Consider the following 16,586-nt stretch of genomic DNA (forward strand, 5'->3'; position numbering starts at 1 on the left):
CTTATCTTTTGGTATTTTTTAAAAGCTATTTTTACTTCTTTACTATAAGATAGAGGCAGAGAGAAATTGAGAGGGGGAAGAAAGGTAGAGAGGGAGAGACAGAGAGACACCTGCAGCCCTGCTTTGCCACTTGTGAAGCTTTCCCCCTGCAGGTGGGGACCAAGGGCTTGAACCTGGGTCCTTGTGCACTGTGTGTGTGTGCTCAACCAGGTGCGCCACCACCTGGCTTTTTGTAGACGTCTTCTGTCTTCAATGTAGACTAGAATCCAATCACTTTTCAGTGTTTACATGCCAAAACTATGTTTTGTGATAGGGTGTGGTCCTAAAGAGAAACTTCCTGATTTCTCAGAAACCCCCACCCAAGTACAGAATCACCATTTTCCCGAAACAGAGAGTCACTAAAGTTCCTTCCATTCCACCAAACTGATTACCAAAGCCGGCTTGCTCAACTGCTGGCTCAGTGCCTGGTAGTTCCCCAAAGAGGGTTCCAAAAATAACTCTACATGAGCTTCTGGGATCAGCTTGCTTGCTCCCAGCTGTGCAGCTGTGTGGGACAAGCCTGCGCTGCTTTCTAGACAACTTGCTCGGAGACGGAGCCCGGCCGGGAAATAAAGGCTCTATTTTGGACCTTGGTCTCTAGTGGTCTTGCTTGCTTCTGCCTTACAACATTTAGGGGTTCGTTCGTGATTGGAAGGAGACACTCAGACCTCGCCTAGAGGGATGTTTCCTTGAGGGGCGGCCACCCAGGAAGCTTTCCTTGGCCATGGGGGATCCTTTCCCTTGGCCCAACGCAGCAGGATTCTGAGAGTCCTGAGACAAGCCACTGGAGGTAAGTGTGATGGGGTCCCTTTTGCAAGGTCCTGGTGGAGGCTGGATGTAGCACAACTCCATTGGACCAAGGGGGACTGGGGGACATCCCCGACCACTCTGAGTTGCACTGTGTCTCACTGGGGCAGCGGTGAACCCAACAGGTGCCCTGTGAAACAAAGCTGAACACTTCTGGTTAGGTAGCCTGACCAAAGAAAGCCAGGCACCGCTGATAGTTGTCGGTTGACTTGTCTACTTAAAGAATATCCCCTGGCTAGGTTGCTTGGTGTTTCGGGTATAAGACTAGTCTGCTGTTTTTGGTGTCCCAGATATTTGCCTGACTTGTCTTCTGTTTAGATCCGCTGGTCTTTGCTACGTTTAGGCTTGTCTTGGTTGCTGGATCCTTCTTTTTTATTTTTTATTTATTTAAGAAAGGAAACATTAACAAAACCGTAGGATAGGAGGGGTACAACTCCACACAGTTCCCACCATCTGATCTCCATATCCCATCTCCTCCCCTGATAGCTTTCCTATTCTCTATCCCTCTGGGAGTATGGACCCAGGGTCATTATGGGATGCAGAAGGTGGAAGGTCTGGCTTCTGTAATTGCTTCCCCGCTGAACATGGGCGTTGACCAGTTGATCCATACTCCCAGTCTGCCTCTCTCTTTCCCTAGTAGGGTGGGTCTCTGGGGAAGCAGGGCTCCAGGACATATTGGTTGGGTCGTTAGTCCAGGGAAGTCTGGTCGGCATCATGCTGGCATCTGGAACCCGGTGACTGAAAAGAGAGTTAACATACAAAGCCAAACAAATTGTTGAACAATCATGGACCTAAAGGCTGAAATAGTGCAGATGAAGTGTTGGGGGGTACTCACTGCAGACTATTGTGTACTTCTGCTTTCAGGTATAGATTTTTCCCTGGTTTTTGGATACCTGTGAACATATGCTCTATCTCAGGGGACCTGGTCTATATTTAGGTTTGGTGACTTTATTGGGGAGTGGAGCACCTGGAATGGAATTAGAGAATACTATGAAAGGAAAGGTCTCACCTGAGTGATGAAGCTGAAGGGTTTTCATTCCACACCTGAAGTCTCTGGACACAGTCTGAAGTGAAGCATGCTGTGTTGTTTTCTCTGGGCTGGCTTCACGGGCGGGTAACAGACGACCAGGGACTCATGCCTGGGTTGTACACAGTATCTCTTTATGCATGCAGGACGCAGCGCAATCTATACCAAGCTAAGCTAAACTAAAAACTACAAACGATCTTGTCCTTATAAATATACTAGCCCAGTAGGGTGGGAACAGGATGCGACGCAGAGAGGGTGGAGAGAAAAGTGACTGGTGAAAATCAGGGTATGACAAGGAGAGGGGGTGGAGCAGGCAATAATTCTATCACTGAACCACTAATGCCCTGGAGGGAGTGTGGTGCTTTATGTAAATGTAAAAGTGATTTATGTAAATAGACCGCTTTGAATGGGATCAAACCATGTAAATAGACCGCTTTGAATGGGATCAAACCAATCCCTATACAGGCATACCGGTGCTTGGTTAAGCAGAAGCCAGGGGGAGCTGGCATACTACCCAACAGTGCTGGGGTGGCACTCGTTGCATTAATTAGGTTATGATCAGCAGATGCAATATTATTTTATTTGAATTGAGAGCAGCATGCAGGAAAGTGGGCCCCACCCTAAGGTTCCAGGACTGGGGGAAATATACTCTATAGTGGAAATGTGAGGTTCCTGCTGTCTTAGGGTTCAAGAAGACCATGGATAGTTATTTTTATCATCACATTATTTGGTAATTGGGTTAACTTTGAAAAGTCCCTTTGTTAGGCTTTGGGGTATAATACCCCAGCATCTTGTATATAGCTGTGCCACCGGTTGCTTCTGTTCTACATGGTCTAGGCTTTTGAGAGAGTCAGCATATCAAAGACTCAGCCTATGTATTAAAAAGACTCAGTCTGTGTTTTAAAAAATTGGAGACATACGATCAATTTTTCCCCTCTCATATTAATTAAATAGTGGTTTATATGAGTACACTTTAATAGGAGTGTACATAAACACCATTCCCACCACCAAAAGACTGTGTCCCACGCATCCACCCACTACTGCCCCACACCCCATCGCCCCGGGAAGCCGAATGTCCACCCTCCCCCTCACCACAGGGTTTTTACTTTGGTGCCCTACTGCTGGATCCTTCTTGAACTACTTGTATGCAGTCTTTCTACCTCTGTCAGAAGAGGGACTTCACAGAGCTCTTTTAGTCTGTGGTGACAGTCTCTGTCTTCTGTCTACTGCAGACAGTTTGTCTTGCCATTTTTCTGTGTTCCTGGTTGAACTAACCTATTAATTATGGGACTTAGGAGGTCCAGGCTTGACAAGAATCAATGTGTATATTAGGGAAAAAAAATGGGGGTCCTGGAAGAATGAGTGTCTGTTGTATTAAAAAAAATTCAGAGGGGACCATGGTATATGCCCAAGAATGCTAGCTCAGTTCGGAATTTAAAGAAAGGGCTTTAGTTTCTGGTGTGTGTGAGTGATTGTGAGTAAGTGAAAAATGTTTAAATTCTAACTTTTGTTTTATGTTAGCATTGGTTAGACCATTTTAGTAAAAGTTCTAGTGAATTAACACACACTACATCAAATATAACTGGGCTTCACTTTTAGTTGTTGGTATTCTTCGTGTTGCTTTGGCCCCTTCCCCCCAACTCTGAAAAAATTGGTTTGGCCCTTGCTAGTTTCGTGCCCCTCTTTCTCTCCGCCCTGTATGCTAAGGACGTCCAGAGTCCCGGCAGCAGCGGTAGAGGGAGAATGATGGAGAAGCACATGGTGTGGTGATTTGCCTGTTCTTGAATAAAGATTAAACTGCAGCTTCTCAGCCCAGCCATGTGTCCCCAAGTCTATCTCTGTCTACCGCCATGATGCTAGCCTGGCTTGCTGGAGCCCCCAAACATTAACAACAAATGACGCCCAACGTGGGGCAGACCTGTGCATCTCTCAGATAAGTGAAGACAATTTGGCTACCTATGTACTATGGCCTTCTCTTCTGCTTGTGAAGAGATCTCCAAAGGCCTCTGCCCTTTCTTCACGAGACTGTTTCGCTGTTTCTGGAACATTTATCTCTGGACCACTCTGTGGTTTCCGCCCAACGCCAGCTCGCAGGAGCCCAATGCCAGCCCACATGAGCCGGCTTTCCGCCGCGTGGCGCGGGGCATTGGGCGTGGGCTCCCTCCATGCTGCTCGGCTGCTGGGAGCAGGGCAGCAGACATGGCAGGGCCATGGGGCAGGGCCGTGGTGGCCTATCATGGCCACCACCCCGGGGAACCTCGGCCCGCGCCTTCTGCACGGCTGGCCCGCCTGCCCTCCTGCTATGAAGTCTGGGCAGATCCCGGACCACCTGGAGACTGCGGGCTCCCTGCCGAAACTGGGCCCCCTAGCCAAGATCCCCAGCTTGAGTCTGAAGGCAGACAAGCTAGAATATGCAGAGATTCGTCCACAGATTGCTACCTACAAGTCCTGGAGCTGAAGTTGCCCAAGAGGCCACTGCTGGACAATGCACTCCCCAAACGGCTAAGACAGTATAGATCTAAATTCGTGTTTAAAATGACATGTCTTCGTAACAAAGCTTTCTCTCCTTGTGTATTAATGACCATTTTTATGTGTGTGTTTAAAGTTTGGTAAACAGTAACTTTAAGGTTAAAAATGTAACTTTTAGGCTAAATTCTTACCAGACAAAGTTAAATGAAAAAGGTTTTCAACATAATTCTCATAAAGATAAAATTAACTTACATTTAAAGTCTGAGGTAAAAATTAGTTAATAATCAATATATTTTAACTAAGTTGGTCTTAAAAAAAAAAACTGTGCACACCTAGGGTGTGTCTCCATCTTGAATGGGTGTAACAAAAGGTTAAAAAGACGTTGTTGATATGTAAGACACTCAAATTCCTTCTCAATTAGAAACGTTAGATTGCGCTATGGTTATGCTAATAATTCTCATGCCTGAGGCCTTTTTTCTTTCTATGGTTCATGTTTGCCTTTCCACATTTCATTTTTTAAACTTTAAATAGCCTTTGAATCGTGCTGGAAGAGACTTCCAATTGTGATAGAATTATCAATTGTGGTAAACTTCTAACCTGCTACAAGTTTTGTTTCATAAGTAAGTGAATTGCAGCTGTCAAGTTCTCTACAGAAAAGCAGAATTCCGATGGCTGACATTCCCCATCGAGACAGACGTACAACAATTCACGCCTTGGCAATTCTTCGGTGGACATCTGGCTTTGGACTTCTGTCGGACTCACTGGTACACCTTGGACACTTTGCATAAAACTAGCAGCTTCCCTTATGCTGCTGGGTTTCTCAAAGACTGACTGCAGCCATGCCTTGGGACTCTAGGCCTCACCAACCCCCATGCTAAAAAATGCCCGTCGAGGCAAGTACGCCCCCCAGAGGTAGGAAATGTTTTTTTAAGCTGATAAAGTTTTGCCCAGAGGCAAAAATGGCCCCCTCAGGCCTTCCCTTGGCAGCACACTGGTTCTTGTTACTCGCTTAGATGTTTCTCCATGTTTGTGCCAATTTCTTTTTTGAAAATGCCTGTATGATATAGGTTTCTGTTCACCCCACACCCCTGATACTGTGGTCATTTAGTTAAAAAGAAAAGGGGGAATTGTTGGCATTCTTCGTGTTGGTTTGGCCCCCTTCCCCCCAACTCTGAAAAAATTGGTTTGGCCCTTGCTAGTTTTGCGCCCCTCTTTCTCCCCGCCCCATATGCTAAGGACATCCAGAGTCCCAGCAGCAGCGGCAGAGGGAGAATGATGGAGAAACACATGGTGTGGTGATTTGCCTGTTCGTGAATAAAGATTAAACTGCAGCTTCTCAGTGCAGCTGTGTGTCCCCGAGTCTGTCTCTGTCTACCACAGCGATGCTAGCCTGGCCTGCTGGAGCCCCTGAACATTAACAACATTTAGTGACAACTTAAAATGGTTCTCTGTTATCCTTAAGAGCACTACACCAGGTAAGCTTTTAGCTAACTATTCCTTGCCTTTGTATGCTAAAGAGAGAAGAGAGTTGCCTGGAGACAAGCCGTCTGCCAGCTACAATGAAGGAAGTGTAAACACACACACAAACACACACACACACAGACACACACACACACACACACACACCCATAGAAACTGTTCCAGCACTGCTCCTTTGAGGTAATATCAAGCTAAAAATTGGTCAATGTAGGTAAAAGCAGTGTCTGTCAAATTCTCTAAAATGCTTACCTTGTGTGTGACAAATCTTCTTCCTTGAATTGTGGAATCAAATTCTATATGTATATATAACTAACTAGGTAAGAGAATACAGAATTAATCTGACAACCACGGATTAATTACTCTGAGAAAAATTACTCCTCAGCAAATTTGGCCATTGATTGGCACTGTTAAGCTTCTGAGAAGCATTGTCACAAACATGTCAGAACTCTAAGTAACTTATTAAAGTGAGCTTATTAAAAGTTATAAAGAAAAAAAAACTAAGTTGAAATCAATATATTGTAACTCTATGTGGTTTGGTATTTCTGGTGTAGGGGGTTACTACATAGAGTTAAATAAGATTTGTTTTCTTTTAACTAAAAGTTTCCTATCTAGTATGTGTTTCAGCCTTATGAAACTAAAATATGGGTAGAACTTAAAGCAGTAATGATTATTAAGCAAAACCTTTTGAATATAGACATAACCCTAACCCTAACCCTAACCCTAACCCTAACCCTAACCCTAAACCTGAGATATCCCAATGGGGCTGGGAGGTAACTAAATGGTCTCAAAGGTACATTTCATTCCTGAGGCTCTCAGCTCCAGGCCTGATTCTCAGCACTGCTTAGGGGCAGAGCTGAGCAACACTCTAGTCCCCTCTTTTTATTTTCACCTCAACACCAGTCTTTCACTAAATTTTAAAATCAGTCTGATTAAAATTCTTATGTTATAGCATTGCTGTTCATATCTCCACAGGTTGACATGTTAAATCTGTGTTATCTGGTTGTCTTTGGTATCTAACTCAAAGTGCTCTGCTTTTAAGACACTATCAAAAGTTTATTATTGATAAATTAAGGTGGTACATGTGCTTTTAATCTGATAGAAGATTTAATATTTGGCACCTTTTCATTGGGCAAAGATTAATTATTTAATCTAAAAAAAGATATTCTAAAGTGGTATAAAATTAAAGGGTTATTTCTTGTTAAAGTTTGGGGCACTAGTTGGCCGGGCTAGCTTCGTGGCGGTAGACAGAGACTCGAGGACACACAGCTGGGCAGAGAAGCTATATTTCTTTATTCAGGAGCAACGATTCAAATACTAACCTAAAACTAATCACCACACAGATCTGTCCTGTATCTTTCTCCTCTGGCGGCAGCGTCAGGAAGTCAGGAAGTACGTAGGATAGGGGGCAGGGAGAAGGGAGTAGCACGAAACTAGCGACCAAACCAATGTGAGGCATAGCAACAATTCCCCCTTTTCTTTTTAACTAAATGACCATAATATCAGGAGTGTGGGGTGAACAGAAACCTATATTGTACAGGCATTTTCAAAAAAGAAACAGGCACAAACATGGAGGAACATGTAAGCAAGCAGCAAGAACCAGTATGCTGCCAAGGGAAGGCCTGAGGGGGGCGTTTTTGCCTCTGTGGGCAAGACTTTTTGCCTCTGGGGGGCGTTACTTGCCTCAATGGGAATTACCTAGTATGGGGGCAGGGATATGACCTAGAGTCCCATGGCAGAACCTACAAAATCTGGCTCACAGAGACCTCTCTCCTACCCTTTTCCTGAATGTCTTATGTTATGACTGGCCAGTTGTATTTCGTGAGTGAGTGTGTTGAATGACCAAAAATTTTTGCATGACCCATTTGCTCAGAGTACTCTAAAAGGTAGTTGACTTTATATAAAAATGCTGGACGCAGCCAAAGTTTCTGGAGATGTCCAGAAACATTCCAAAAACAATTTTTTCTCTCTTTTTCTCTCCCTCTTTTGATTTTTATATATAAGTTTTGGTATATATGTAAGTGTTTAGTCTTAAACTGTGTGAGTAATGACAGATATAAATTTGTTTTTTTTAAATGATATGTTTTTATTACAAAAGTTTTTTCCTCTTGTGTGTTATAACTAAATGTTTATATGTATGTTTCAAGTTTGGCAAAACATTAACTTAACGGTTAAAAGTGTAACCTTGAAGCTATATTACTACCAGGCAAGGTTAAGTTAATTTGCTAAAGTAACTAACTATTTAAGGTAAAGTCTAAATATTTATTTATTTATTTATTTATTTTTAATTTTTTATTTAAGAAAGGATTAATGAACAAAAACATAAGGTAGGAGGGGTACAACTCCACACAATTCCCACCACCCAATCCCCATAACCCACCCCCTCCCATGATAGCTTTCCCATTCTCTAGCCCTCTGGGAGCATGGACCCAGGGTTGTTGAGGGTTGCAGAAGGTAGAAGATCTGGCTTCTGTAATTGCTTCCCCGCTGAACATGGGCGTTGACTGGTCGGTCCATACTCCCAGTCTGCCTCTCTCTTTCCCTAGTAAGGTGTGTCTCTGGGGAAGCTGAGCTCCAGGACACATTGGTGGGGTCTTCAATCCAGGGAAGCCTAGCCAGCATCCTGGTGGCATCTGGAACCTGGTGATTGAAAAGAGAGTTAACATATGAAGCCAAACAAATTGTTGAGCAATCATGGATCCCAAGCTTGGAATAGTGGAGAGGAAGTGTTAGGGAGGTACTCACTGCAAACTCTAGTGTACTTCTGCTTTCAGGTATATATTTTGCAGTAGTTTATGGGTACGTGTGCACATAAGCTCTCTCCCACAGAAACTGGTGTATATCTAGGTTATGGGACTTTGTTAGAAAGTGAACTACCTGAGATGAAATTAGAGTGTACTATAAAAGGAAAGGTCTCACCCGAGTAATGAAGCTGAAGGGTTGTCATTCCACACGTGAAGTCTCTGGATACAGTCTGAGGTGAAGCATGTTGAGGTGGCAGTCATTGCTTTGGTTAGGTTGTGATCGGCGGATGCAATATTATTTGGTTTGGATTGGGAGATGCATATGGGAAAGTGGGCCCTATCCAAGGGTTCCAGGACTGGGGGAAGTAGGGGCTCTATAGTGAAGATGTGAGGTTCCTGCTGTCTTAGGGTTCAAAAAGACAATCGATAGTTAATATTATCATCACATTATTTGTTAATTGGGTTAACTTTGAAAAGTCCCTTTGTTATAGTTTGCTGTACAGTATCCAGTATCTTGTATATAGCTGTGCTATTGGATGCTTCTAATCTACTTGGTCTAGGCTTTTGAGAGAGTCCGCATATCAAATACATAGCCTATATATTAAAAAGATTCAGTTTGTCTTTTGAGAAACTTTGAGACATACAATTGATTTCCCCCTCTCATATTAATTAACTACTGATTTATATGTCTACATTTTGCTAGGAGTGTACATAAACACCATTCCCACCACCAAAGGACTGTGACCCATCCCTCCCGCCCACTCCCACCCCCCCCACTGGCCCAGGAAGCTGTATGTCTACCCCTCACCACTGGGTTTTTACTTTGGTGCCCTAAAAGTCTAAATATTTAATGTGACAATATATCCCCAAAACTAAAATGCAAATTCTCTATACAGGGCACTTTTGGAGGGCCCCCAAAAGTGCCCTGTAAACTATCTTGTGGAAATTAATCCACAACAGATCTGGCATCAATCTGGCACTGTAAATGTTAAAATCATTGTCACGAAAATGTGTTAACTCTCTAAGTAATTTGAGTCTGTTTATAGTCCAAAGTAAAAATAGTTAAAAAATCAAAATACATATTTTAACCAAAATTGGTCTAAAGATCCTGCTGTAGAGACTGCTACAACAGGTCACATTAGATGACCTTTAAACAAAATCATAAAGATATTTAAACCAATTATAATCATCAGGGTATCAACTATAGCAAACCTTTAACTTGTTACAAGTTTATTTTTTTCACAAGTGAGTGATTACAGCTCTCAAGAAGAATCATCTGTTCATATGGTAAGGTATTAAACTATAAAAGTTCTTCCATATACAACTTATGTGAATTAACAACATTCACATATTCTTCTACACTTAACTGATATATCTCGTCCCCCAATACTCAGTTGGCTAAGGCACCAAACCTATATATATATATATATATATATGTGTGTGTGTGTGTGTGTGTGTGTGTATATATATATCACATCAGATGCCCTGCTAACCACGAGAAGCAGATTGTTTGTGTTTCTTTCACAGGAATCCCGGGAAAAACCATCTGAACCCTTGCACACCCTGACACACCCACTAGACGGCACAACTACAGTGGCACACCCCCCAAAACCCTAGATGTCACCTGACTTGATCTGAAGAACCTGATATACAGACTCCAAGGACAGAACTTTCTTAATGCCTGCTTGCCTTTCCTGCTTCTTCTTTGTCTGTCACATTTTGGCGGTTCCAGCTCGCTCTCTACAGAAAAGCAGAATTCCTGCCTGCTTGCCTTTCCTGCTTTTGCTTTGCCTGTCACGTTTTGGCGGTTCTGGCTCACTCTCTACAGAAAAGCAGAATTCCAGCGGCTGACCTTCCTCATGCAGCGTTTCATCACCTGCCATTTCTTCCTCTAGCCATCTACTTTTGACTGAGACTTCTATCGGACTTGCTGGTATACCCTTTGGACACTTTACACAATTTTAAAGTAGCTTCTTTCCCTTCACGCTGCTGGTTTTTCATAGACTGATCCTGAGTAGTTCATAGACTTTACAGACTGTTGCCTTGAGGACTATACAATGTGAAATAGCCCCTCTGCTTGGTGGGTCATGCCCTCCTGCCTCCCCCTCATTATGTACCCTTGCCCCCCCCAAACAGGGAACATTCCTTTACACACCAATCCTTCACTCGACATCACACTGGCTTTTACTACTCCCCTACTTGTCCCTTCCCTTGTTTTGTTATATCCTTTAGGTTTATGGCTAAAAGGTTCCTGCTCACCCCTACACTACCATTCCTCTGTCATAGATAGTCTTTTACAGACTTTGAACCATCTTATGCTATTACTAGGTAGAAAGATAGAAAAAGATGTAGAGATATTGTGAGGAGATGGTTGAGCAGGCAGCGCTTAACCTATGAGATGAGTCCCTCTAGGTAAGTCTCTCTCTCTAAAGAGGGGTTGAGCACAGGGGGACACATAAATCTCACAAGGTTGGCAGCCATTTAAGCCTTCCCTCCTCCACAGAAAGTCCTACATCTTCCCACCTGAGCACGGCATTCCTTAAAAACATTTAAGCCTGCTCCATTCCATATTTCCTTACTGTGTCCATTTAGATATAAAGGGAAAGGAGGAGATGATGCTGAGGAATTATTCAGATGCAGTCTCTGCCCCCAGGTTTTACCACTCCCTGCGATATCCTAGCAGTGACCTTTTCAACCAATCCTGTCCCGACACGTCACCCCTGGTTGTTGCCCAATAAAAGCCCTCCCCCCCCGTGCTCGCTCTGGCCTGAGCCACCCCCTCCTGATCCAATAATAAAGATTTGTGTACCCCACTTGCTCCGGACCTTCTCTCTTCTCCGCGACGCAGCCCGCCAGTTATTTTTACTACAGAACTTTTTGTGAATTTCCACTCTTGCTTTTTAAGTTGCCAGATCAGAGTTATAAAATGTGCATACTCCCCACACCTATGCACATCTAATCTTTGACAAAGGTGCCCAGACTATTAAATGGGGGAAAGCAGAGTCTCTTCAACAAATAGTGTTGGGAAAAATGGGTTGAAACATGCAAAAGAATGAAACTGAACCATCATATTTCACCAAATACAAAAGTAAATTCCAAGTGGATCAAGGACTTGGATGTTAGACCAGAAACTATCAGATACTCAGAGGAAAATATTGGCAGAACTCTTTTCCGCATATATTTTAAAGACATCTTCCATGAAACGAATCCAATTACAAAGAAGACTAAGGCAATTATAAGCCTATGGGACTACATCAAATTAAAAAGCTTCTGCACAGCAAAAGAAACCACTACCCAAACCAAGAGACCCCTCACAGAACGGGAGAAGATCTTTACATGCCATACATCAGACAAGAGTTTAATAACCAAAATATATAAAGAGCTTGCCAAACTCAACAGCAAGAAAAGAAATAACCCCATCCAAAACTGGGGAGAGGACATGGACAGAATATTCACCACAGAAGAAATCTAAAAAGCAGAGAAACACATGAAAAAATGCTCCAAGTCTTTGATTGTCAGAGAAATGCAAACAAAGACAACACTGAAATACCACTTCACTCTTGTAAGAATGTCATACATCAGAAAAGGTAATAGCAGAAAATGCTGGAGAGGGTGTGGGGTCAAAGGAACCCTCCTGTGGGAATGTAAATTGGTCCAACCTCAGTGGAGAGCAGTCTATAGAACTTTCAGAAAGCTAGAAATGGACCTACCCTACGTCCCTGCAATTCCTCTCCTGGGGATATATCCTGAGGAACCCAACACACCCATCCAAAAAGATCTGTATACACATATGTTCTTAGCAGCACAATTTGTAATAGCCGAAACCTGGAAGCTACCCAGGTGTCCGACAAAGATGAGTGGCTGAGCAAGTAGTGGTCTAGATCTTTTCACCGTTTTCAGCCAATCTTGGATGGACCTTGAAAAATTCATGTTAATTGAAATAAGTCAGAAACAGAAGGATGAATCTGGGATGATCTCACTCTCAGGCAGAAGCTGAAAAACAAGATCAGAAGAGCAAACACAAGCAGAACCTGAGCTGGAATTGGTGTATTGCACCAAAGTAAAAAGACTCTGGGATGGTGGTGGTGGGGGGAGAATACAGGTCAAAAAAGGATGACAGAGGACCTAATGGGGGTTATATTGTTATATGGAAAACTGGGAAATGTTATGCATGTACAAACTATTGTATTTACTGTCAAATGTAAAACATTAATTCCCCAACAAAGAAATAAAAAAAAAGGAAGTTGAAAAACAAAATCAGAAGGGAAAACACTAAGCAGAACTTGGGCTGGAGTTGGTGTGTTGCACCCAAGTAAAAAGACTCTGGGCTGGGTGGGGAGGGAGGAAGGTTCTGGAACATGATGGCAGAAGGGGACCTAGTGGGGGTTGAATTGTTATGTAGAAAACTGGGAAGTGTTATGCATGTACAAACTATTGTGTTTGCTGTCAACTGTAAGCCATTAATGCCCCAATAAAGAAATTTAAAAAAATAGGAAAAAGAAGAATTTAGATATCAAGAGGCAAATACTAAGTAGTTCCAGTTCATGGTTTCCTGGTCCCTCTGGCTTACGACCTTGATTTCCGCCATAGCTGGGCCCCTGGCTCTCCTATTTCAGGGTATAACTATAAGACCATGCCTGCATAAGAGCTGTTGAGCTGAAGGTCCTCAGTAGACAGTATGACCCTGTACCTCTAGCCTTAGATGAGTCAAAGATTTGACTTACGTACATAAAAATAGTGGGTGAATGTGACAGGTTGTGGTCCAAAAAAGAAACTTCCTGATGTCTCAGAAACCCCTATCCAAGTACAGAATCACCCTGTCCTGGAAACAGAGTCACTAAAGTTCCTACCATTCCACCAGGCCGTTTGTGATTCTCAAAGCCAGCTTGCTCAACCACTGGTTAAATGCCTGGTAGTTCCCCAAAGAGGGTCCCCAAAATAACTGCCTACATTAGCTTCTGTGATCAGCTTGCTTGCTACCCTTGTGGCTTCTGCCTATAAGACCAGCTGTGTGGGACAAGCCTATGCTGCTTTGTAGGCAACTTGCTGTGAGTCAGAGCCTGGCCGGGAAATAAAGACTCTAATTTAGACCTTGGTCTCAAGTGGTCTTCCTTGCCTCTGCCCCATAGCAAGTTCTTACCTGTACTGTTGTATTAGCTATTGCGACGCTTTTACCTAGACACTTGTTTCTGCTCTATGTAATATGTCATCAACACGGAAATCAGAGGGTTCTTCTCACAACATGCACTACAAAGCCACATCTGTGGTGACGACCATCTAGTGATTTCTCTTCTCACTCTAAGATACAGTCAAGTTATAATAATGACTGGCAGAATTTGGTCCACTTTGGACATTAGTTATTCTAGACCTATTTCCTGACTCTTGGCTTATTGGAGACATACTTTTCTTTAAAAGCATTACATGCTTAGCATTATACCAAGAATATTTTGCCAGAAGTAGCTCCAATAGCCACTCCCCATGACCTTTGGGTCTTATTCAGTAGAACTGGTCAGGAGGATTTTCCTGTATAATTGCAGACAAAACACTACAATCTATGTCCCCACACCATGAAATTATTCTCTGGTCCTTGATGATAATATTCGACCTTTCTGGATCTGTAGGCCACTCCTGATCTAGATGCAGGGACTTTCATACTTATTTCATAAGGAGCAGTGGATTTCACAACAGTATTTCCCTCAGAATACCAAAGTTGAGAGAATTAAGACGTCTTCTAGGTTTCAAAATTTTCATTTCTTTAGGGAACTGGTTTCCACTTAGAAACACTGGGTTGTTGGTAAAGTCATGCTGTGTTTCTCTGTTTTTCTATGCAGAAATGTGTCATGGCTTTTCTGAAAACTCAACAGAGGATCTGCTGAGGAACCACCTCCCTTTCGTGCCCTAGGTGATTAGACTTTGTGCTCCTCTCCCATCTGCTTTTAGCATCATGCCGGCCATCTTTGAACGTGATGTCAAGAATCTGCTCAAACAGTTGGGAAGAAAAGAGCTGAGGCCTGTTAACTGCCTGAAGAGTGCTTTCAAATTCTGCCAGTTTAATGTGATACGGACTCGGAAGCCTAAATTTCTCTCACAGTTTTGGAAACAGCCTGACATTCCAACTGAATTCTCCCTCCTTGACATCCTGGAACCAAATCCTTCAGTCCCAGGTATTGCCAGTCAGAAGTAAAGGAGGCAGGAACTGAAAAGGTGGTTGTTTAAATAAAGGTGCAGCATTTAAAATAGACGCCTGCCCATGCAGACAGGTCTCAGGGTCGGTCCTGCTCAAATAAAGGGGCGTGCTATGCACAGCTTTCATGGAGAGATAAAAGGTTGTAACCATCTGCCAATAATAGAGCTGCAAACCACTAGCCTTCTGATAAAAATGATTAAAGGGGGCCAGGTGGTAGCGCAGTGGATTAAGAACACATGGCACCTGCGGGAGGCGGGGGGGGGGGGTCGCTTTACAAGTGGTGAAGCAGGTCTGCAGGTGTCTGTCTTTCTCTCTCCCTCTCTGTCTTCCCTCTTGTCTTGATTTCTTTCTGTCCTGTCCAACAACAATGACAGCAATGACAATAACAACAACAGTAAACAACAAGGGCAACAAAAGGGAAAAAGAGCCTCCAGGAGCAGTGGATTCATAATGCAGGCCCCGAGCCCCAGCAACAACCCTGGAGGCAAAAGTAAATAAATAAATAAATAAATAAATAAATAAATAAAATTATTTTAAAAAGGGGCACGGAGCTAAGGTTATTTGAAAATTTACAGATCATCCAAAAGTAGGATACGTTACTTTATTTCATCGTCATATCAATCTTCATTATAAAGGTATATTTATTTGCTTATTAGGATAATAAAAAGGAATGAGAGAGGAGAAAAAGAGGGAGAGAGAGAGGAAAAGGAGAAATCCGTTTGGCTCTTGGTTCTGGGAATGCTCTAACTGGTTGACCTCTCTCCTTGGCTCTACATCAGCTTCTTGAATTGGAAATATTATTTCTGAGGGCAAGACATTGGCACACCTGGTTGAGCAAACACATTACAGTTTGCAAGGACCTGAGTTCAAGCCCCCAGTCTACCTGCAGTGGGGAAGTTTCACTGACAGTGAAAGCAGGTGTCTCTCTTTCTCTCTCCTACTCTCTCCCTGCTTCCCCCCATTTTTTCTCTGCCCTATCAAGTGAACAAATAAATTAATTTAAAAAAAGAAACATTTCTATGTATATAAGACTAAACTGAATCTTTAAAAATAAATTGTTCCAAGTTATCTACCTTGAAATTAGCAGGACTAGGATTTAAACCCATCTCTCTGGCTTAATATCTCAAATGCTTTATCTTTTGGGGTTGTACACTGCGTCCACTGTAGAGGAAATGCCGTGCCTGTATAGATGATGTCCTGCGTCTCTTTGACCAGCGCACACATGACGTCATTATTGCTTGGGGTTGGGTTCTGCATGTACTCAGACATGCAGGTATCCAGACATCTATCAGTAATTTCCACTTCAACATTAATAAATCAACTTCATGACTGAAGGATCTAATCGCACAGAAAGGATGGAGTGAAAAGAATGGGAGTTGTTCCATTTTATATATCACCTCATACTAAGTTTATTCTAGGTTAAACATGTGAGCATTTCTGTCTCTCCAGAAACTGCTGTGATGGGGCCATTTGTCTACAGTGACAACCTGGCCCAGGAGCTGAAGGGTGACATGGCTGTGGGTGTAGGGACTGGGCTACAGATGGGAGTATCAGTGGAGGCTGGTCAGTCCCACGTGTCCTCCCTCAACTTTCATATTATCAACGTGCCGATACAAACCTGGACAGAACTTCGCCTGAGGTAAGGCTGCCATGGAGAAAGAAGCAGACAGGTGTGGGTCTGTTTAGGTTTCTCTTAACACTGAAGATCTGAACTGAGACCTGGTAGTAGGAAGAAGTTAGTACAGGGAAAAAGGGTCTAGAACAACACCCTTGGACTGGGCAGAGTTTGGGGTTCTCAGGGTGGAGGCAGGGTAGTCCGTCTGAAGACCAGCCAGCC

The 16,586-nt window shown here is 43.2% G+C and overlaps 1 protein-coding gene across 1 annotated transcript in view; it reads left to right on the forward strand.

Annotated features, from left to right (window-relative positions):
* Positions 1-527: 527 nt before the first annotated feature.
* The window catches only part of GSDMC (gasdermin C), a 33,206-nt gene continuing 17,147 nt past the window's right edge, over positions 528-16,586 (forward strand). The window contains 3 exon segments of the mRNA XM_060202393.1: positions 528-829; positions 14,394-14,726; positions 16,199-16,388. Of these exon segments, the coding sequence (XP_060058376.1) occupies positions 14,507-14,726; positions 16,199-16,388 (410 nt within the window). The 5' untranslated portion in view covers positions 528-829; positions 14,394-14,506.

Source organism: Erinaceus europaeus, chromosome 1, assembly GCF_950295315.1.
Source record: "Erinaceus europaeus chromosome 1, mEriEur2.1, whole genome shotgun sequence".
NCBI classification, from domain to species: domain Eukaryota; kingdom Metazoa; phylum Chordata; class Mammalia; order Eulipotyphla; family Erinaceidae; genus Erinaceus; species Erinaceus europaeus.